At 54.5% G+C, this 22,814-nt stretch overlaps 2 protein-coding genes across 2 annotated transcripts; both read left to right on the top strand.

Annotated features, from left to right (window-relative positions):
* The first annotated feature begins 1,629 nt into the window (after positions 1–1,629).
* On the top strand, positions 1,630–4,449 carry CTU1 (cytosolic thiouridylase subunit 1). The gene is made up of 2 exons (XM_087827326.1): positions 1,630–2,248; positions 3,128–4,449. Exons 1-2 carry the CDS (start codon positions 1,741–1,743, stop codon positions 3,670–3,672), a joined length of 1,053 nt encoding a protein of 350 aa, XP_087683452.1. The 5' UTR covers positions 1,630–1,740; the 3' UTR covers positions 3,673–4,449.
* A 9,852-nt stretch (positions 4,450–14,301) lies between these two features.
* On the top strand, positions 14,302–18,463 carry KLK14 (kallikrein related peptidase 14). Its single transcript, XM_016205924.2, has 6 exons — positions 14,302–14,323; positions 14,735–14,782; positions 15,485–15,653; positions 17,364–17,617; positions 17,758–17,894; positions 18,311–18,463. Exons 2-6 carry the CDS (start codon positions 14,743–14,745, stop codon positions 18,461–18,463), a joined length of 753 nt encoding a protein of 250 aa, XP_016061410.2. The 5' UTR covers positions 14,302–14,323; positions 14,735–14,742.
* The last annotated feature ends 4,351 nt before the right edge of the window (positions 18,464–22,814 follow it).

Genomic DNA, 22,814 nt, shown 5'->3' with positions numbered 1-22,814 from the left:
AGCTCGCAGCGCAGTGGGGCAGGCAGGCCTGTCCCTGTGACAGCTGGGGTCTGGGCAGGCTGGGGTGGAGCCCAGGGGAGGCGCCTGGCCCAGCCTAGAGTCCATAGTCTTCCAGGGGAAGATGCTTAACAGGCACTTCAAACCTGACATGTCCCCGTGGAATTCCTGGCCGGCCCCCCTAATGGTCCCATCCTCCTCCCAGGTACTTTGGCCAAAACCTCCAAGTCATTCTTCATTCCTCCTTTCTCATTGCCCAGTCCTCCCCTCCAGCCCGCGTCTTCTGCAAGTCCTACGGAGTCTACCTTCAAAACAGATCCAGAACTCAGTTCCCACCCCCATCCAGTCGTCTCTTCCACTGTCATCTCTCACTGGCTATTGACTGCCCCATAGCCTCCTCCATGGCCTCCCTGCCCCTGCCCCTGCCCCTGCCCCTGCCCCTGCCCTTGTAGGGTAGAGCCTGTTCTCCTTACAGCAGTCAAAGGGGTCCTTTTAATACCTAAGTCAGGTTATATCCCTTCTCTGCTCAAAACCCTTCCATGTCTCCCATCTCCGTCTGAATAAAATTAAAACTGTACATTGTGACCTGTGAGTCTCTGACAGCCTGCAGACTCATCTTCTGATGGTCTTCCGCCTTCAGGAGGTATCCCCCAGGTGACTGTAGATTTTAGGGGAAGGGGAGAGATGAGTCCAGAGTGACTATGTCCTGGCCTGTGGAGGAGCTGGGTGGAAGGTGGTGGTGCTCGCAGGAGATGGGAAACAGCTGGGCAAGAACAGGTTTCTGCTTGGGGAGAGGGGGACGGGGAGGGGATGGTCGGTTTGGGCAATCAGGATCTGAGAAAAGGCTCAGCTGCCGTTCAGAGTCACCCACAAGGAGAGCGAGCTAGGCAGGACCTGATGACCATGAAGAGGAGTCTCCGGAAATGACTGGAGACTCAGCAGGAGACAAAACCAAAAAAACAAACAAACCAGGAGAGTAAGGAAGGATCAAGTCAAAAACCAGACGGAGAGCCTTGGCCAGTGTGGCTCAGTTCGTTGGGCATCCTCCCGAGTACCGGAGCGTTGCGGGTTTGATTCCCAGTGGGGCACATGCCTGGGTTGCGTGCAACCTGGTCAGGGTGCGTGCGTGCGGGAGGCAGCCCATTGATGTTGTACTCTCACGTCAATGTTTCTCTCCCTCTCGCTCTCCAAATCAATAAGCTATTCTAAAACAAAAGACTAGAGGGAGAAAAAATTTCAAGGGGGCGCTGCTCAGCTGTGACAGGTGGTCATGGTGGATGGAACCCGGGAGCTCCCCGCTGAGCCCAGGGGCAGGGAAGAGCCAGTGCAAACACCTGCAGACAGGAGTGTCCCCGAGGCGTTTGAGGGGAGAGGCCCGCATGGCTGAAGGAGACTGGGCGATGAGGTCGCAGGACGAGACTGAGGATTGGGAGCCAGGTCGCATAGGGTTTCATAGGCCATTAGCTTTTCCCAAAGTGAGGGGAGATGCGTGAGGGGGTGTAGAGGAGATACAGAGCAGGATCCCTCTGGCTTCGTGGAGAACAGGGTGCGTACCCTGGCAGCCTCTTTAAGCCAGATGGCTGCCCCATCTCCAGGAGCCTGCTTCACTGGCACACTCCGAGGGCGCTATCCAGGCAGCCTCCCTGGAGGCAACGACCCAACAACCCAGAATCAACCTGTAACGCGCCTCCCTTCTGTCCTAGTCCAGGAGAGGCGGACCCCTGCCACCCGCCCGAGTCCAAGATGCCCGCGCCGCAGTGCGCCTCCTGCCACAAGGCCCGCGCCGCCCTCCGCCGCCCGCGCTCCGGCCAAGCGCTGTGTGGCGCCTGCTTCTGCGCCGCCTTCGAGGCCGAGGTGCTGCACACGGTGGTCGCGGGCCGCCTGCTGCCGCCCGGCGCCGTGGTGGCCGTGGGCGCCTCGGGCGGCAAGGACTCCACGGTGCTGGCGCACGTGCTGCGCGAGCTGGCGCCGCGCCTGGGCATCGCGCTGCGGCTGGTGGCGGTGGACGAGGGCATCGGCGGCTACCGGGACGCGGCGCTGGCGGCCGTGCGGCGCCAGGCGGCGCGCTGGGCGCTGCCGCTCACCGTCGTGGCCTACGCCGACCTCTTCGGGGGCTGGACGATGGACGCGGTGGCCCGCAGCACGGCCGGCTCGGGCCGCAGCCGCTCCCGCTGCACCTTCTGCGGGGTGCTGCGGCGCCGGGCGCTGGAGGAGGGGGCGCGCCCCGTGGGAGCCACGCACGTCGTGACGGGTGAGCCGCAGCCGGACGCCTGTGGGAGGGGCGCGCGCTGAAGGGGCTGGGGCGCATGCCCAAGACGTGGAAAGGGGGCGCCCGGGTGCGTCCTAAGCGGAGGGTCTCGGGAGGCAGAGGGGGTCTGTGTGGGGCCCTGGGGCGGGCGGGCCGCGCGCGGCGAGCTGCTGGGGCGCCCCACATCCGGCGCACGCGCAGTGGCAGGAGGGCTGGAGGCGCCTGCTCCTGCCCGACTCTCCCGTAACAGCCACAGCCTGAGAAATGCCAACAAGGAAAATCACACGTTGTGAGTTTGCGGCAGGAGGACCTAGTGCAGGCAGGAAGGTGGGGATTGAGGAAGCGCTTCCCGAGGCAGCGAGACCCGAAGGCTGCGCGGGTAACTGGGTGACTGTCGGGGAGAGGCTGGGGGTGTCTGAGCAAAGGCCGGGGGAGACGCGGGGCCGACGGGGAGCCCCAGGGAGCCCAGCGCCTCCCTGGACAGACTCGAGTGTAAGATGACAGGGTGCCGAGTAAGTAGAGGTTTCGCTTGAGTTTTACGGCGCCTGCTGCGTAGTCCCTTCCCCGCGCTCTGCCCTCCCGGAGGCCCTTCCGTCGGCCGCGCTCCAGAGCCCGCACTAGGTGCCATCTGGCCCTTCGTGTGCAGCGCGAGCGCGCGGTAAACTGAGACTGGAGGGTATTTGCAGTGAAGCCCTTGTGCTCCCTCCGCGAGCGGCACCTAGCACAGGGCGCGCCTGGTCCGGTAGGGGGGTGGCAGTGAGGGCCCCCAGCTGCTCCAGCGGAGCCCGTCCTCCCTGGTTCTCGCCGTGTCCACCCTCCGCCTCCACCCAGCTGTCCCCCCGCCCCGCGCCCCTCCTGACCCGCTCGCCGTCTCGCCCCCAGGCCACAACGCGGACGACATGGCGGAGACCGTGCTCATGAACTTCCTGCGGGGCGACGCGGGCCGGCTGGCGCGGGGCGGGGGCCTGGGCTCGGCGGGCGAGGGGGGCGCCCTGCCGCGCTGCCGCCCGCTGCAGCTGGCCTCGCAGAAGGAGGTGGTGCTGTACGCGCACTTCCGCCGCCTGGACTACTTCTCCGAGGAGTGCGTGTACGCGCCCGACGCCTTCCGCGCCCACGCGCGCGACCTGCTCAAGCGCCTGGAGGCCGCGCGGCCGTCGGCGGCGCTGGACCTGGTGCACTCGGCCGAGCGCCTGGCGCTGGCCCCGGGCGCGCGGCCCCCGCCCGCCGGCGCCTGCTCCCGCTGCGGGGCGCTGGCCAGCCGCGCGCTCTGCCAGGCCTGCGCGCTCCTGGACGGCCTGGACCGCGGCCGGCCCCGCCTGGCCATCGGCGAGGGCCGCGGGGCGCGGGGCGAGGCGGGGCCGCCGGGGGCGCCCGGGGGCCCGGAGCAGGGCCGAACCCCGGCCTCCGAGGCCGTCCTCACGTCCTAGGGACCAAGGGTCTCTGTTGGGGTCCGACCTGGGAGCGCGGGGCGCCTGTAAATGACACTGTGAATTAACCCGTTACCTTTGGCGTGAGGCTGGGAGGGGGTCGGAACCGGGTACCTGGGACCCTGGGCTCTGGGTCTGGCTGAACAACTCTCCACTCCTGAGCGAGTGGGAATTAGGGGGCTGGCTCGCCTCGTGCCTCTGCCGGGACAGCCAGCCCCAGCCGGTCCCGAGCACCTACTGTGCACCGACGTTTCCCGTTTGCAGTGGGATCAGCAAAACCACCGGACTTGATGGGCACGTGTCACGCACAGTAATCACGGTGCTGCTCTGAGCCCCGCAACACTGCAGGCGTCGCCCCCTCTTGGTTCATTCGCACCATCTCATTGGCTGTCACTTGAGCACCTGCAACGGGCCTGAGGTCACCTGGCTGGAGAGGGTCCCAACCGGGGACTCACACCAGGGTCTGCCTGGGGCTCTTCAAGACAGTGGGATTGCCCCCCACCCACCCCCTCACACCTGAATACCACCTGGTGTCTCAGTGGTGGGTGAGGAGCAGCTGGGTGGGTTCCCCTGACCTCAGCTTCTGGGGGCAGAGCTGGGTGAGCCAGGACCAGTGACCTAACTTCTCTGGTCTTCAGTTTCCTCCTCTGAAAAGGAATCGGAGCACTGTTGTGAGGATTCCATAAAGTGTTCGGTAAATGGTGCCGACTTGTTCACATTAAGGCTTGGCCACCAGGGGGCTCTGGGTTTCAAGGTTGGTGGTCGGAGGGTCTACGCAGGTGTGAGGCCCAGGAGCCTGACCCCAGGGAGACTTGGTATTTTCAGCCCCACCTCCGAGCTTTGCTGGGCTGATCCCTTGTCAGGAATGCCCCCCCCCCCATCTTCCCGCTCACATCCTCCTGGGCCCTCCTGGAAGCCTCCCTGCTCAAACACCCGCCCAGACCCCACCCCCTGGGTCGGGCCCTCACGTGTGGCCACCCACGTTCTTTGGGTCTTGTTTTTTCCTAATTACATCGGGCTGGAGAACAGGGACCAGATGCCCTGCGCCTTCCATGAGTTAATTGAGCTCCAGCGTTTATTAAGCACCTTGTCTGTGGCCTGTGTGCCAGGTGCTAGGGATTCATTAAGGTTCTAGAAATTCTGCAGTGAGCAAAAGACAAAAGCCACTGCTCTTTATGTCGTTCAGTCTTGGAGAGACGGGCAGTAAGCAAATAAATCATGTCAAGTCGTGGTGAAGGCAACAAATAAAATTCAGTGGGATACGGAGAGAGGGAGGTGGCAGGAGCCAGTTTCCACAGGAACCTCTTTGAAGAGGCGGCATTTGAGCGGAGAGTAGAATAAAGCAGAGATGGATCTGAAAGTGGTCTTGGGGGAGAGCTTTCCAGGTGGAGGGAACTGCGGGAGCTGGGAACCCTCTTCGTGACCAGAGCGGAGTGGACAGGAAAGATGGCAAGAGATGAGACAAGGCAGTAGCCAGGGTGGGCCGCGCAGGGTCTCTAGAGGCAAGAAATACTTGAATAGAGTGTAGGAGTAGACCATTGGGAGACTCCACCCAAAGAGCTCAAGATCGGATTCCTGTTGTCGCAAAACTCACTCCAGCTGTAGTGAGGATAATGGACGGGGGGGTAATCAAGGTAAAAAATGGGATGACTTTTTAAAAAAGAATTGCTTACTTTTCAATTACAGTTGACATACAATGTTATATTCATTTTGGTTGTACAACATAGTGATTAGGCATTTATGTAACTTATAAAGTGACCCCCCCCCCAATAAGGCTAATACCCACCTGTCCCCATACATAGTTACCACGATGGGATGACTCCTGTGTTCCAGGCTCTGTGGAGCGTTCTTCCCATGTTAGCTCAGAGATGCAATGGGCTGGGGTTTGGTCCCTGATTTTACAAAGGATAAACTTGTGGCTCAGACACAGGAAATGACTGGAAGGTGACCCAAGAGCAAATCAGTGAAGGAGGTGGGACCGCTTGACCCATTTGCTGTGCTGCCTGCTGGAAACTGAGGACCTGAGTCCTTGCAGGTCTGCCACTGATTCACCGTATGGCTTTGTGCAAGGGACATTTTCTCTTCTGTTAACTGAGTTTCTCCCTCCCACCAGGAGTGGGTAGTTGGTTAGATTTCTATCGTGGTTTAGAGCAGCGTTATTCAATAGAAATATTATGTGAGTCATATGTAATTTTAAAGTTTATTTATTTTTATTTTTTATTGACTGATTTGAGAGAGAGAAACAGCGATTTGTGGTTCCACTTATTTATGCATCATTGGTGGCTTCTTGTTTGTGCCCTGACTGGGGATCAAACCCACAACCTTGGCCTATCGGGACGATGCTCTAACCAACTAAGCTACCCAGCCAGGGCTGTAATTTTAAAGTTTCTGATAATCATATTTTTTAAGGGGGGAAGAGGTGACATTTAAATAACGTTTTATTGGACCCACTATATCCAAAATATGATTTTAATATGTAACCAATAAAAAAATACTTCACATTTCTTTATTTTTTCTTTTGCTAAGTTTTCAAAATCCAGTGTGTACGTTCCACTTCCAGCCTATCTGGATTCAGGCTCAACCACCGCTCAAACCACAGGTGATAGACATGAAGGCCCCACTAGGGAGCTGGGGAAGACGCTGTTCTCAGCCCTGGCCACAAGGGGTCACTGTGCCCACGCCTGTGCGTGGGGTGGCAGGGCCTGCGAGGGGAGCTCTCATCTCTCTCCCCGGCTTGATCAGCCTTGGAGGGCGAGACAGTTTGGCAGAAATCCTGAGGCCCCCACACGGACACTGGAAACCTTCCTTGACCTCAAGAGCCACGTGTCCATTCATTCATTCATTCATTCGTTCATTCATTCCACAAATATTTATTTAGCATTTAATTTGTGACAACAGAGAACAAAGCAAAAACCTGCCCTCATGGGAGTGGCCCAAAAAGAAAGGAGAAAGAAAGCAGAGTCTATGGTATGTCAGAGGATGCTAACGGGTAGAAACATGCCACGTGTTTAAGTAGGTGCAGGGTAAGTCCTGACACTAGTTAAAGGGCCAGGCTGGCCCCTTGTTTTAGAGATCTTGGTGGATTTTGATAACCTACCACTTGAGCCCTTTGTTTCCCTCCCCCCTCAATTTCCTCTCTTCTATTTTAAATTCACTAATAAAGAGTTAGCCTGGGAAACCCTAGGCCCTGTTCTCAGCCCCAATTAAAAGCAGAACCCCAGGCCTGCAATCTCTCATGCAATCTCCCACCCACACACCTGTGACCTTGCTGTGTGGCTCCGGGTATGCAATGTAACAACCAGGGCCTGTAAGTAATAAACTCCCCCCCCCCCCCAAAGTTTCCTGGTGGTTATTGCTGAGGGCATCTTGCCACAACATTGGTTATAGACAGGCTCCGACGGCACAAGACAGGAGGGTGGATAGGGAAGGCCTCCAGGAGAAGGGGACATTTGGGAAAACACCTATCCGAGGTGAGGCCCCAGGCTCTGCAGATTTGTGGGAAGGGCATTGCTGGCAGAGGAACAGCAGGTGGGAGTTCTGAGGCAGGGAGTGATGGAGGGGTGAGCGGAGGAGAGAGGGACCTGACTGCGCAGGCTCCACTTTGGTTCTGAGACAGAAGCTGTGGAGACTTGTGAGCAGAGGAGTGGCCATCCCCTCACTCACGCAGCAAACATCTCCCAGGGCCTCCCAGGAGCCAGGCACGGTGCAAGGCACTGGGTGAACGGCTGAATCAGACCCAGCCCTGCCCTTGGTGGGCTTCCTGTCCGCTGGGGGAGGCTGCCCAGACATGAGCAAGTCGAGGCCCAAAGGGATACCAGTCCTGGTGAGGGGTAGTAAGGGAACAGGGACCCGGAGTTGGGGCACCCAGCTCAGCATGGGGTGTCAGGAAATGTTTTCCAAAGGTGGTAGTGCTTAATCCAGAACCCAGGAGATGAGTGAGAATGGGCATGGCCCCGCTGGAGTGGCTCCGTTGTTGAGCGTAGTCCTGTGCACCAAAGGCTCGCCGGTTCGATTCCTGGGCAGGGCACATGCCTGGGTTTCGGGTTTGGTCCCTGGTCAGGGTGGGTGCAGAGGGCGGCTGATTGATGTTTCTCTCTTCTTCCCAACTCTCTCTGTCTCTCCCTAAGCATGTCCTTGGTGAGGATTTTAAAAATAATAATAAAATAAAATTTTTAATAAAAGAATGAGCACAGAAAGGGGTGGGAGGGGGCCAGAGAATGGCAGGCACAGAGGATAACAGGCACGCAAGCACCAGAAACACAGAGAACCTGTGCAGCGTGGCTACTCCTGGCACAGGACAGCCGGGCAGGAGCTGGCAAGGTGGCCAGGCCCCCGGAGAGGTGTTCAGCCCAGCTTATGGGGCATCGGGATGAGTTTAAAGCAGACAGGGCTAGCCTGGGTGTCAGAAAGACCCTTCTGAGGCTGTGTCCAGGAGGCCAGGAACCAAGCAAAAGCCAAAACTGAGGCTGTGGCAAGGGGTGGGAGTGGCTGGGGACAAATATGAGGGCAATTTAAGAAGCACTTCGGCAAGGGTTGGAAATCCTACCAAACAAACTTTAGTAGGATGTGTTTTGTAAGTATAAGAGTTCCCATCCCACGTGAACCCACATGCAAGAGAATTCTCTCCTAAACAGACTGAGTGGAGACAAAGGTGTTTGCCGCCTAGGCAGGCGGCCACGGTAAACACGGCAGAGACTTGCCCACGGGGCGCAGGGGGCAGGGTGCCCCTGAGGCAGAGGCTCTAGTCCTCGTGGAGCCAGGCTTCTGCTGAGGCCTGTGGCCTTGGTGAATGCAGCTGCTACGTAAACTCAAGTGATCCTTGGAAGGACCAGACTGATGAGGCAGAAACCCCCATGCCCTGGAGTATCACCCCCTAGAGTCAGAAACATTCTTCCCTGAAAGCATTTGGAGTCCAGTCTCAGAAAGATGGGTTCCCCCTTCCCCCATGAATGCTCTCCCCCTCCCCGGGCTGGGTGGTTGGAGATTACTGTCAGGTCTGAAGAGTTAGGAGTGTTGCAGACTTTCTGGAGAGAAGGCTCTGTGATAATCTCACTCACCTGCCTCATTCATAGAGCCAGCCCCTGACACATGCAGTTATCGGAACGGGCTCCAGGGATTCAACATGAGCCTGTTAGACATGGTTCCTGTCCTCATGAAGCTTCAGTCCTAGTGCCAGAGACATTTGTTCATTTCATGAACATTCACCGAGCACCTACTATGCGCCCGGACACAGGAGCACATAAAGCAGGCAGAACTCCCTGCCCTTGTCAGAGTTGGCACACAAAGTGCGGGAGTCAGATTACACGTAAAATACATAGAACATGAGGGACATCCAACGGCAATAAGCGCTGTAGAGAAAAACAACAACAGCAACAAACAAGAAAGCGAACACATAAAGCAATTACAGGCTGAAATAAGGCATAGATAGGAGACCCTGCAGACAGAAGGCAGACGGGAAGGTCTGCTCTAGAGAAGGTGACCAGGAGATGACCTGTCAGCTGAGATTTGAGGGATGATCATGGGCAGAGTGGTAGGAAGTGTGTCCCAGGCAGAGGGAACAGCAAAGGCAAAGGCCCTGTGGTGGGAAGGCACCTACCAAGTCAAGATGATCAAAGAAACCCAGGGGACCTGAGGCGCAGAGCATGACGGGGCGATGGGGTTGGGGAGACGGGCATAAGCCAGGTTTAGCGTGCCCTGGAGGCATGCAGGCCCATTGCCATTGCAGTGGGAAGGCAAGATGGGCTTTAAGCAGGTTTGGACCTAATACTGTCAAAGCGTTTGTCCTGTCAACACAATACTGTATGTATTAAGGACACGCTGGCTGCCGAGTGGAGAATGAACTCGGTGTGGGGTGGAGGTTGAGGGGGAGGTGGGGACAGGGGTGGAATATGGAAGCAGCTAGACCAATTTGGATGCTATTGCACCTGTCCGGGTGAGAGATAAGCGTGGCTTGCATGACAGTGGGTGACAGGAGGTTAAGTGGGTGATTTGCCATCTATTTTGGAGTCGAGATGACAAGAATTGTCAGAGTGGGAGGTGGGAGTGAGGGAGGGATCAAGGACCACTCCCAGTCTTTGACCAGAGCCACTGGGAAGAAGATGTTGTCATTTACTAACAAGGGGAAGACTCAGGGGGAAGGTTGGGGGTACCTGGGGCCTAAACAAAAACGAGTGGGGCATAGAAACGGAGAGAGGTGAGGCAGAGATGTTTGTTGGCTGTTGACGTGGCATCCGGGGTGCCCAGGTATGCAGACATGCTGCCTGGCACGTAGCAGACACAGGTGCTGACTCAAAGACATCTGAGGGATTACCCAGAGGGAGTTTGGGTAATCAGCAGCAGAGAGGCATTGAGACAGACAGGCTGGGGTTCGAATCCCAGCTCTGCCACCTGCTCGCCAGGCGACATTGGGCAACTGACTGCATCTCTCTCAGTTTCCTCATCTGTAGAGTGGGATTGATTGTATGCATCTCTCAGGGCTGACGGGGGAACTCGGTGAGACGCAGCACACAGGAGGTACTAGGAAAACTGCCCACCAAGAGCTGCCAGCGGAACACGGGGGAGGGACTGTGCGCTCAGCCCATCCACACTGCACACGCTCCCCCATCGAGCCTTTCCGGGGCTGGGGATCCACTGGAGGGCCCCCTGCCTTCTGTGCCATGGAAAATAATTCGAGACAGAGTGGCATGGAGCTTAACAGCCAGGCGATCCTGGTTCCAACCCGGGCTTGCACAAGTGACTTCTGTCTGAGCCCTGGTTTCCTCACTTGTCTCATATTAATGAGAATCTCCGACCTCATAAAGCTGTTGCGAGGATTAAACATGATAATGTATGTAAAGCCCTTGGCATCCTGCCTGGGCTTCACGTTTTTATTTTTATTTTAAGTGGAGATCGAGACAGGCATCCACTGACCCAGGGACTCAGGCTCTGACCCCGGGAGAGAGGACCCCCTGGTTGGGCAATCCCCCAACATCCACGTGGCTGGAGACCACCTTCCTCCGTCACCCATTCTCACGGTCACACCCCGGCCCCTATCTCCATCCCAAAGGGCTCCACCTCTGAAACCACCAAATCCCACATCCCACTCCCTGACCACAGCCTCCCATGCTCCCAGGCCTGTGGGTGGCTCTGTCGTACCTGTTTTTCCACCTCAAAGACACCCTGACCCTTGTCCTGCAGCCTCCCCACCAAGCCCCTTCTGTCTCCACTTCCTCTACCCCAGAGTCCACCCCTTCAGTAACCCTCCCATCCTCAGCTTCCCTGTCCCAGCATCTGTCCCACCATCACACAGCCCTGCATCTGCCTGTTCTTTGCTGGAGAAAACACACACACAACAAAATCAGCCAACTGCTCAGATGGCTCCTCTTTAAATTCCTGATGGCCAACCTCACCTGGGCACCTTCTCTGCAGTCACTGTGCCCCTCCCCCCGCCCCAGGTGACAGATGAGACGAGATGGTTTTCGGTCTTCCTGTCTCCTCCAGAGGAAACAGGAGCCACCCACGGGCCCTCCCTCCACTTCCTGCCACCGACCCACACCCCACCTGCAACCTCAGCCTCCCTTTCCTCCTTCCTTCCTGGAACAATGGAAGAGGCGTCTGTCTGTGGGCTGATGTCTGGGGCTAATCCCACCACTCAGAGTTGCACCATCTGCCCCTTTGTTCTGGGGCATCTTACTCCCTAGGGTTGTTAGCACTCCGCAGAGGTTGGAATCATGGTGCTGCCACTTGCCACTTAGCGTTGTGTAACCTTGGGTGGGGGACTTCACTTCCTCCTCAGTGCACTGAGGGTAACAATAGTCCCTTTCTCATGGGACCATGGGAAGGGTTCAGTGAGCTACCTTGCAAAAAATAAAAAATAAAAATGCATTAAAACAGCATTGGACAGAGAGACACAGGCTGGGACCCATGGTGGGACTAGCACTCGGTGACAACATGGGAAAGGTGGCCACCTACAAGCCCAGGAGAGAAGCCTCAGAAGAAACCCAACCTGCTCTCACCTTGAACTTGGACTTCTAGCCTCCATAGCTGTGAGAAAATAAATTTCTGTATGTTAAGTCACACCAAAAAAACAAACAACAACAAAAAATCCCCACAGCATTGGACACAAAAACCAGTGCTCAAATGGAACTGACTCTTCTAATCATCTCCAAAGACAATAGAAGGTTCAGATAGTCCTGGGGTTTGTATGCTTCCCCCTGCCCCTACCAGCTGATGACCTTGGACAAGCGACTTCCCCTCTCTCAGCCTCTGTCACCATCCTCCTGCTTGCAGGACTATACTCAGAATCTCTCACCTCCCTCCCACCCCTACCACACTGCCCCTGGCGAACTCCTACTCATCCACAGGCCCCAGCTTGGCATGCCCACCAGAGTCTTCCCACTCCCGGGGCTCCATCAGGCCCTTGGATGTCCCCATCGGAGGCCCCGTTGACCTTTCCCACCAGACTGTGAGCTCCTTGAAGGCAAAGACTGTGGCCATATGTTCACTCATCCAATCATTTTATTCATCACAGTCATTGAGCACCAACACTGCTCAGCTGGTGAGTGGAGGGGGGAGCAGACTTCAGTCTAGTGGGAAGGGAATGAGTAACCGGGAGTGGCTGAGACGGGGCTGAGGGCCCGCCCGGGTGGGCAGTGATAAGGCCGCGTGAGCCTTTTGTGTGGGTGCGTCCCCAGCCTTCTGGCTCCCTGAGGCCACCCACTTGAGCGTTCTTTTCAGGACGAGGGAGACCTTGGAAACACGCTCAGCAGAGGGTCCCTGTGAGTCCGTCAGATTGAAGCTTTCTGCACAAATAGTCCAGATGGTCCCGTGTCTCCATCACCCAGCTCCCCCAACAGCGACAACTAGTTAACTGTGATCCAACATCAGACCCAGGCAATGCACGACCGTCAACTAGACCCCAGATGTTTTTTTCATTAAATTTATTGGGGTGACATTGGTTAATGAAATTATATAGGTTTCAGGGGTACAATTCTATAATTCATCATCTGTTAGACCCCAGATCTTTTTTTTAATCCTTTCCTGACATGTTTTTCGTTGATTTTAGAGAGAGGAAAGGAGGGGGGAGGGAGAGAGAGTGGGAGAGAGAGAGAGAGAGAGAAACATCCATAGGTTGCCTCCCTCTCATGCCCTGACCAGGAATCGAACCTGCCACCTTTCAGTGCAGAGGACAACCTTCCAACCAACTGAGCCACACTGGCCAGGCCTAGATCGAAGGTTTTATTCGAGGTTCATTGCGTGCACCTGTCTGTGTGTGTGTGCAGGTGTGTGCACAGGTGTGCAAATGTGTTTCTATGTAACTTTATCCCATGTGTAACTCTGTGTGAAGCACAGATCTCGAATCACGGAGCAGGCCCCTGGAGCCGCCCACCCCCTGTTCTTTCTTTACAAAGGGGGTTCGGTGTTTTAGCGCTGCACCTCACCCTTCTAAGTCACCAGGGCCAGAGCCAAGGCTTCAGCACGAAGCAGCGAGGCCAGACCATGGGCCAGGTGGGGAAGCAGGGGCGCCCAGGGGCTGGGGGGGGTGCGGTGCCAAGGCACAGAGCGAGTCCCAGGGCCAGGGGCTCAGCTCAGGCAGCCCAGGCAGGCAGGGGAGGAAAGTGGATTGGGAGCCAGTGCTGGGCGGGCGAGGCGGCCTCCTGAGTCACCGCGTGGTGGTCCGGGGAGGGGCTGCTCGGGCCCAGAGACAAATTGCAGTCATTAGGGAATTTAAGAGGCTGGGGGAGGGGCTGAGCATACGGGCCCTGCTCCAAGTTAGGATGCGTTCCCCAAACACAGGGCCCCACCTCAGGTTTCCTGGGACCTTTCCTCCTCTCACCGCTGTCTCTCCTGTTCTCTCTGGGTCCCTGTCTCCCTCTCCCTGGGTTTCTATCTCTTACCATGTCTCTGTCCCCTACTCTCCAGTTCTGCAAGAAGCCTCCCCCTCCCTGCCAGGGCCCTGACTCCCCCACCTTCCAGGACTATGAGGACCACGAAGTGAGAAAGCATGGGAGACAGGACTGCCAAGTACCAGCTGCCTCCTGCACCCCCAGTTCCTTCTGGCTCCCCACCCCCACCCCTGCCTCTCTCTTTCTCTGCTGCTGTCACCTTCCATCGCTCCCTCCCAGGCTCACTGCCCACTCCCCACCGCCTGTCCTGCATCCATCACTCCCTCACCTGCCCACTTTCGTCTGCCTGGTCCTTCGAGGGCCTCTCTACCCCTCCTTCCATCATCGCTGCTGTTATTTGGCATGTGTGTTGGGGGGACACCTCTGCCTCTTTTCTCTCTACCTTTTTCTCTTTCTTTGTGTCTATTTCTGTTCCATCTTCACCTTTTTCCCTGTTCCTTCTGCTTCTCTCCCTGCTTCCCCACGCTGATCTCTCCAGGACTCTCTCTGCCTCCTGCCTCGTCTTGACCATTTTGGTCGGCCTCCCCTGTCCCCATCTCTCCCAGGTTTGCCTTTCACACTCCTCTCCAGGCCTGTATTTTTCTTACCCTTTCCCTGTCTCTCCACCTTCGTGTTACATTTCCAGCCTCTGTCCCTCCTTCTCTCAGCCTCTCCCTGCACCTTCCCCTGAGAGCCCCCTCCTACCCCACCCACCCTGCCCTGGGGTCCCCCTCCCTGGATCCCTTCCAGGTTCTAACACCTTCTTGGGCTGGGCAGGTTCCCTGCGGGTTCTCATTAACAACTGTGGCTGCTTCTCTGGCCAGAGAGGGAGGAGATGGTACCAGGGAGTCTTGGAATGGGAACTAAGCAATTAAAAAAAAGTCAGGAAAAGGGCGGGGTAGGGGGGCGGGGTGGGGGGAGGTAGGGCCAACTGCCCAGACCAGGGATAAAAGGCCTCCAGAGAGTGACAGGGAGATGAGGCACTATCCCCACTTCCTCCACCTGGGAAGATATCAAGGCCGGATGTGGGCCTTCTTCAACATCCTCCCTCCAATCGCCAAGGACCCCAGATCCATGTCTCTAAGGGTCTTGGTCTCTGTGTGAGAGGCTCTCGCTGTCTCTGTCCCTCATCTTCTGGACCTGACGCCACTCCTTCTCTCTCACTTTCTCTCTGTTTTTGCCAGAACCCAAACTCCCAGCCCCCAGAATGCTCCTCCTGCTGACCGCACTTCAGATCTTGGCTGTAGGTAAGATAGCGCTGGGGTCTGGGGTAGGAAGTCCCCTGGAGACCCTGAGAAAGGAGGGGAAGGGCCCTGGGGACCAGGATGCTCATGGGTGACCTGGTGAGGAGTTGGGGGGCGTAGTTTAGAAATTAAGGCTTGGGGATGTGCTGGAGAGGGAGGCCTAAGTGCAGTCTTGTGGTTATTTCAGGAGATTTTAGGAGTCATATAAGAAAGGGGGGCCATGGGGTGCTTCCAAGTGGTGGTTGGGGTGACAAGGAGGTGGCGGGCTCATGGCAGGGACGTGGTGTGGAGTATGGAGTGGGTGTGGGGAGAGATAGTGGAACCTTAGGGGGCCACATTGAATGGGAAGTTTTGGGATAGGACAGGGAGCACCTTGAATGTGTTGGAGGAGGGATTAATGGGGGTAAGTGGGGTGTATTGTGAAAAGTGATGATGGAAAGTGTTTGTGGGAATTTGGAGTCAAGGGCAGAAGACATAGCAAGACCCTGGGTCAAATAATGAAGGTGGGTGTCAGTAAGCTCCCTATTGTATTGGGGCAGTGATGGGAGCTATGTCAGCCATATGTCATATTGGTTGGGAAAGACAGGTGTGGTGATCAAGGGTTAAGCAAAGAAAGGGGGTTGGGGTCCTAGACATCCTAGATTGCTGGGAAGTGGAGAACACTTGCTCACCTGCTTTCCTCACCCCACCCCTGCCTGTTCCTAGCCATGGTGCAGAGCCAAGAGGATAACAAAATAATTGGTGGCTACCCATGCATCCAGCACTCCCAGCCGTGGCAGGCAGCCCTGCTGGCAGGTGTCACGCGTCGCTTCCTCTGTGGAGGGGCCCTGCTGTCAGACCAGTGGGTCATCACTGCCGCTCACTGCTCCCGCGTGTGAGTGACACCCTCCCCTATTCTTATGCCAAGTGAACTCCAATTTGGAGCCCCAGGGCTCAGTTAGAACCTGGACCCCTGTATAGAGCCAAAGTAGCAGCTGGGGCCTGGTTTGGGGTCTAGATAAGAGCCTAGAACAACTGACATAGCTCAGAATAGGGAATCCTGCCACGAATCTTGGACTCAGTTTAGATTCTGAAGGCAGATTGGCAGCTTAGAACCCATACGCCAGCTTGGAGGCCCACACAGAACCTGCAACCTAATGAGTAATCTCGAGATCCATACAGAGGCTGGCTCCATGTAGAGATCAAGATTAGGAGCCCATTCTAGATTGATGGCTGAATTTGGGGCACAGTCTAAATTTAGAAACCCAGGACCCCTCTTAGAAATCTGCCTAGAATCCAGAGTTGGGTTCAGAACCTACACTCCAGCCATAAATCCAAAACCCCGGTTACAGCTGGAACATACAGCTCAGAGTGTAGGGTAGATGCAGAACCTTAAGCCCATCCTAGATACAACGTTTAGTTCAGAGTCTATTCTGCAGCTCCTCTTTGAGTGACCTAGAACCCAGACCCCAACCCAGTGCCTAAATCCCAGAATGCAGACCATAATCTGAAGCCCCATGCAGAACTCATAACCCCTCTAAGCTTCTAGACCTAAACCTAGACCCCAGGCCCAAGATGAGAGCTCTCTTACTGCCTATGAACCAAATCTAATGGCATTAACTGAAGTTCAGTTTAGAACCTGGAACACAGAACTCAGCCCAGAGTCTAGACTATGAAGCTCAGAACGCAAACCAGCATCAGAAACTTGGATCTAGGAGCTCCATCCAGAACCCAGAGCCCAAGGTCAAGGACTCAGACCAGAGTCTAGAACCAAGAGCCCAGATGAGCCTGTAATTCAATGTAAAACAGAGCCCAGCCTAGAATCAAGACTAAGACTGATGTTTAGAATCCTAAGTCCAACTAGAGCACAGAGCTCAAACCATTGTCTAAAACCCAGGTCATAAGCCAGAACTTAAGCAAGAATCCAGAATTCACCCTAGAAACTAGAGCTCATATCAGTGTCCAGAATCCATAGCTCGTCTTATTCCATCTGTCAGTACAGCATCCTCTCCCAACCCCAAAACTAAAAGTTCAAATCAATATCTAGAACCCAGATTCAAGCCATAGTGCAGCGCTCAGAACAGAACCCTCAGCCTACCCTAAAACCGAAAGCTCGCACAGTATCTAGAAAGTATACCACAATCCAGAGTCAATCTAGAACCCCAATCCTAGCTTAGATTCCAAAATTCAAAAGGTCTAGAACCCAGAGGTCAGGCTAGAACCATGATGGAGCCTCCCCGGAGCCTAAGCCAGAATATCAATTCTGATTTAGAGCTTAGAACCATAGCCCAGAGTATGACTTAGAGCACAGAGCATAGAACCCGGCGCTGGCCAAGAGCTCCCAACCATCGCCTTACACCCAAGCCGAAAGCCAGGGCACAGCTCAAGGGAGGAGGGGAGAAGGGGAGGAAGGGAGGAGGGGAGGAGGGGAGAAGGGGAGGAGGGGAGGAGGGGAGAAGGGGAGGAGGGGAGAAGGGTGGGACTGCCCCAAGAGAGAACACCCAGCAAATGCTCAGCCTACAGGTAGAGGGGATGGGGCTGGAGCGTGGGGAGGGGTCTCCAGGTCAGATCATGAGCAGCTCTACTCTTGCGGGTCATGGGCCAGGATCCTTCGGGTAGCTCTGGGCAAGCACAACCTGAAGAAGTATGAAGCCACCCAGCAGGTGCTGCGCGTGGTTCGCCAGGTGCCACACCCCCAGTACAACTCCAGGACCCACAACAACGACTTGATGCTGCTGCAGCTGCAGAGGCCGGTTCGCCTGGGGAGCGCGGTGAGGCCCATCTCTGTGGCCCAGAACTGCGCCAGCGCACAGACTCCCTGCCGCGTGTCCGGCTGGGGCACCACGTCCAGCCCCATTGGTGAGGATTGCTGTGTCCTGGGAAGGAGCAGGCTGGGGGCTGGGCTCCTGGGTCTGAGGGAAGAGGAGGAGGTGGGTCCCCACATTCCTGGGTCCCCTTGGCGGGTGGACCCACATCATGACCTCGCAGTGCCTCCCCAGCCAGGTACCCCAGCTCTCTGCAGTGTGTGAACGTCAGCATCGTCTCTGATCAGAAATGTCAGCAGGCATATTCCGGAGCCATCACTCCAGGCATGGTCTGTGCAGGAGTCCCAGAAGGCGGGAAGGACTCTTGTCAGGTGAGGCCCAGGGTGAGAGCCGGAGGAGGGGGAAGGCTTGGGGCTGGGGCTTCCGTACAAAAGGATCTCAGGAGCATGAAAATCAGTGGGGATCCCCCCAACACCTAGAGAGATTGTGATAGCCAGTCTGCCTCCTAAACCCTTGTAAAGGACCTAATCCCTCCATGCCTCAGTTTCTCATCTGTCAAGCAGAGGTAGCACCTCTTAGAGCAGTTGGTGGAATCAGATGAGATGGTCCATGGAAAGAACACAGAGCAGTGTCTGCCCGCAGCTCAGAGTGCTGATATCTGCAGAGTTCCCCCCTTTACCCCCCGGGTCTCAGCCCATGTGCCTCCCCATCTCTGCCTCTCGGCTTCTCCATGCACGTGGCTCTGACCATCTGTCCGTGGGTGTCTCCATCGGTCTCTCCCCCTCAGGGAGACTCTGGGGGACCCCTGGTGTGCAGAGGACAGCTCCAGGGCCTCGTGTCCTGGGGGATGGAGCGCTGTGCCCTGCCTGGCTACCCGGGAGTCTACACCAACCTCTGCAAGTACTATAACTGGATCCAGCAAACCATGCAGAGCACATGATTGCCGGCAAGATGAAATATCGCTGCCCACTTGCTGCCCAGACCTGCTCTCTCCACTCAAGACCAGCCCCTCCTCCCTCAGACCCAGGGGTCCAGGCCCCCAGGCCCTCCTCCCTCAGACCCAGGGGTCCAGGCCCCCAGCCCCTCCTCCCTCACACCCAGGGGTCCAGGCCCCCAGCCCCTCCTCCCTCAGGCCCCGGAGTCCAGGCCCCCAGCATCCTGGACCTGACCCCTGGCTCAGAACTTCCCTCTCCCAGAGCAGTCCCTCAGCTGCTCTCGCCCCTCCCACCCCCACGGCATCACCACCCTTAGTCACAGAGGGCGGGAGCATGAAGGCACCACACTTGGCAATATATTCCAAAGAAGACTATTTTCCAACCTCTTAGCGTCTCTAAAAACCAGGTGAATAATAACAATGATGACTACTCCTAAATTCCGTTCATCTGTTCATTTGCCTCAGTCGGGACGTGTGCTCTCAGCGGCTCCGTGGGCACAGCTGGGAACCAGGACCGACACTGGCTGAACGGGAGGCCAGCTGTTCCCTGGGGGTCCCCCCGCACTGTATCTGGTGTGAGGAAGGAGGCCCCTCAGCTTTGCAGTGTGACCCTGAGAGTACCACTGCTCCCCAGCCTCCCGTGTGGGTCCTGTGAGCAGGGACTGCTGAGGTCCAGGGCAGGGAGGGCAAAGATGGACTGTTTCCTGGAAAACACTATGCAAATCGAGGCTTTTTCCTAATCAGATCTCAGGTGAAGAGAGTTTAGTTAATCACGCTTTGAAGTTCAAGTCCTGGCAGAGCCCTGCTCTCGTTATTTTGGTTTATTTCCACCTGTCATCCCCGGCCTTGGTCTCCTCCCTCCCCACAGGCACCCACACAAATGGCCTCAGATGCCAATGCATTGTTGCATTGTCGCTTCTAGTTTATAGGAAGCCATTTGTTAGGAATTTCATTTTCTTTCTTACTTTCATTCATCTACAGCTATTTTATTGAGCACCAGACATTGGTCTACTTATTGGTCACCTACTGTGTGCCAGGCATTGGTCTATTTATTGGGCATCTACTGTGCACCAGGCATGTTCTAGAAGGGGGAACTGTGAACAAGCGAGATAAAACAAAATGCGTCCTCGCACAGAGCTTACATTCCAGCAGGAGATGACAGACGAGAAACAAGAAACTTACTTTAAAGTAAAGTAGAGAGTCCCGATAAGTAAAAGGTCAATAAACCTGGGCTGGGCGGCAGGCCCAGTGTGTGTCAGAGCTAGCTCATACCAGCCCGGAAGAGCCTGTTGGCAAATTTTCAGGAATTCTGAGAGCGGGTTGCTAAACACAGCCATTATTAAAAATTAAATTCCATAAACTTACAATTAAACAAGGTATATTAAAAACAAAGCCCAGCCCTGCCGGAGTGGCTCAGTTGCTTGAGTGTCGTCTTGTGCACCAAAAGGTTGCTGGTTTGATTCCCAGCCAGGGCACATGCCTGGGCTGCGGGTTTGATCCCCGGTCGGGCTGCAACTGATTGATGTTTCTCTCTCTCTCCTTTTCTCTCTCAAGTGAGGATTAAAAAATAAAATAAAAATAAAATAAAATAGTACTTTAAAAAAAAACACTCAAAACTTATCGATCCCTAATTATTTTTACTAATATCCATGCTTTGATGTTATTTATGTCTATCACATTACATCTGCAATGGTGGGTTTCTGAACATCTCTTTCTGATTCTCTGTCGAGTGACTTTGCATTGGTAGGTTGATATCAACCCAAGGGGCAGTATTTACACCACAGAAATTGGCAGACAGCACAGATCAGAGGGCTGTTGTTAAACCCTTACCAACACACTACTGGACAGGTCAGCCTGGGAGCAACCTGATGACCTTGGTGTCTATCTTCTCATAGTTCTGTGCTTGGGTGCTGCAGAGTTCAGACAGCGTGGAGTGCCATGTGACCACACCAGTGAACGCTTGCTATGCTGTGGGGAACAGCACAGAACTGGAGAGTTCTGAGGTGGCAGCTCTGAAACCTGCAGGACCACGGCAGCTCAAAAGGTTGCTGGGAAGTGCCCTGGCCGGGTAGCTTGGTTGGTTGGAGCATCATTCCAATATGTAGAAGTTTAGGGTTTGATCCCCGGTCAGGGCACATACAGGAATCAACCAGTGAGTACATAAATGGGTAGAACAATTGATCTCTCTCTGTTTCTTCAACCCTCTCTCTCTCTAAAAATTAACAGATTTTTAAAAATTAATTTTAAAAAAGATTGCAGGGAAACAGAGGCTGCACCTTCTGTCAAGATAATTCTCTCTCTCTCTTTCTCTCTCTCTCTCTCTCTCTCTCCCCGGCCAAACCAGCTCTGGGAGGAAAGGCAAGATAAGCAGCTGGGCACTTGGGTGCAATGAGGATACAGCCTTGGTGTAATTCTTGGCCTGCATCCTTCTATAAAGCTAAGTAAACATACTTTAATGATTACTTTAATCTGATTTCCAACCCATACTCCCAGCTGTGGTGGCTGAGTACCATATTTTATTGCTTCTCAGATACACATTCCTTTCACATTTTTAACGTTTCTAAAAGTGGGAAGGCAGCCCTGGATCCGTGGTTAGAGGGTCGGCAGGAGCACCGAAGGGTCTCAGGTTTGGTTCCTGGTCAAGGTCACACGCCTGGGTTGCAGGTTTGTTCCCTGGTCCTGTAGGGGAGCTTGTGGGAGGCAACTAATCGATGTAACTCTCCCACACCAATGTTTCTCTGTTTCTCTCCAACCCTCCCTCCCTTCCACTCTCTGTAAAAATTCAATGGAAAAAAAAAAATCCTTGGGTGAGGGTTCACACACAAAAATTTTTTTTAAATAATAATAAAAGTGGGAGGGCATATTACAACTAACTGATAGTGTCTTAATTTAATCAACACCCCTTTTTCCTTACTTACTGCAAATACAATCCACAGCATTGTGGACAAAAAAGCGGGGGGGCTCTATGGAAAGTAACCTTCCAGGGTGATCTGATCATAAATTCCTAACTGGGCAGGTCATGGTGGGTAGTCAAGCCCCAGGCATAGAACTTCTTTAGTGAAAGGTTTTTAAACCAGCCCTGTCCACTGTTCTTGTGCGTCTAAATTAACACGCGCACATAATCCAAACCCCACCTAGCTTTCTCCCACCTCCACGTAATCTTCCTTGGTTTCTCTCCTTAATTTCAAATGCGCGAAAGAAACCTCAAAACTTTTATTCCCCAGAGCTTTGGGGATCTTGCTCCCCCACAGGTGTCTTCAGTTTGGCTCAGATAAACTCTTACAATAAGTATTTACAGGTTTGGATGCTTCTTATGTCGACAGCATTTTAGATTTAATGAAATAGGGAACAAAGGAAAGCAAATGTGGGTGAGGAGCCAGGCTGCTACGCTGAATGGACGATCTCATTTCTCCACACAGTGTTAATCTGTCAATGTTGCTGTTTTCTCATCTAGTTTATTGCTTCTGACTGCCAGTCTTCTCAGCCTGTACCAACCAACATGGTAGCCACTAACCGCTTGTGGTCATTTGTATTTATTTATTTACTTATTTTTAAACCCTCACCCAAGGATATGTTTGTATTGATTTTAGAGAGAGGGGAAGGGAAAGGGAGAAAGAAAAACATGGATTGGTTGCCTCCCATATGCACCATGACCTGGGATTGAACCTGCAACCTAGGGTATGTGCCCTGACGGGGAATCGAAATGGCAACCTTTTGGTGTCTGGGACAATGCTCCAATGAACTGAGCCACACCGGCCAGGGCACTTGTGGTCATTTTAAAATTAAGATTAGCTGAATTTAGCATATGTTAAATTTCCATGTCTTAGTCTCACTGCCACATTTTGGTGTTCAATAAGCGTGTGTGGCTAGTGGCAGCCAAATGGGATCACGCCAATAAATAAAATATTTTCCATCATCGCAGAAAGTTCTATTGGACGTCTCTGCTCTAGTCTGTACCCTTGCTTCTCAGAGCACAGTCCTGAGAACAGCAGAATTGCAATCACCTGAAGCTCATTAGAAGTTGAGTCTTGGACCCCCACCCCAGAACAACTAAACCAAAATCTGCATTTTACCAAGATCCCAAGAGGACTCAGTGCCTTTAATAGGCACTTAATAGGTGCTTTGAGAAGCACCACCCCGTGGTATGAACATAAGAGATGTCCAAACCTGTAGAGAATTTTTGTAAGATTCTATTTGAGCCAAACTGATAACATATGTTGGGGAGCAAGATCTCAGATCCTTGATAATAACAGTTTTGCAGCTTTTTTTTTTTTTTTTTAATGCTTTTGACGTTAAGGAGGGAATTAAGGAAGATTAAGTGACGTGGGAGAAAAACAAGGCGGGGATTGGATTACAG

The sequence above is a fragment of the Miniopterus natalensis genome, chromosome 18 (genome assembly GCF_054644295.1).
Source record: "Miniopterus natalensis isolate mMinNat1 chromosome 18, mMinNat1.hap1, whole genome shotgun sequence".
Taxonomy (NCBI): Eukaryota; Metazoa; Chordata; class Mammalia; order Chiroptera; family Miniopteridae; genus Miniopterus; species Miniopterus natalensis.
This window is presented reverse-complemented; position numbering and strand designations above follow the sequence as displayed.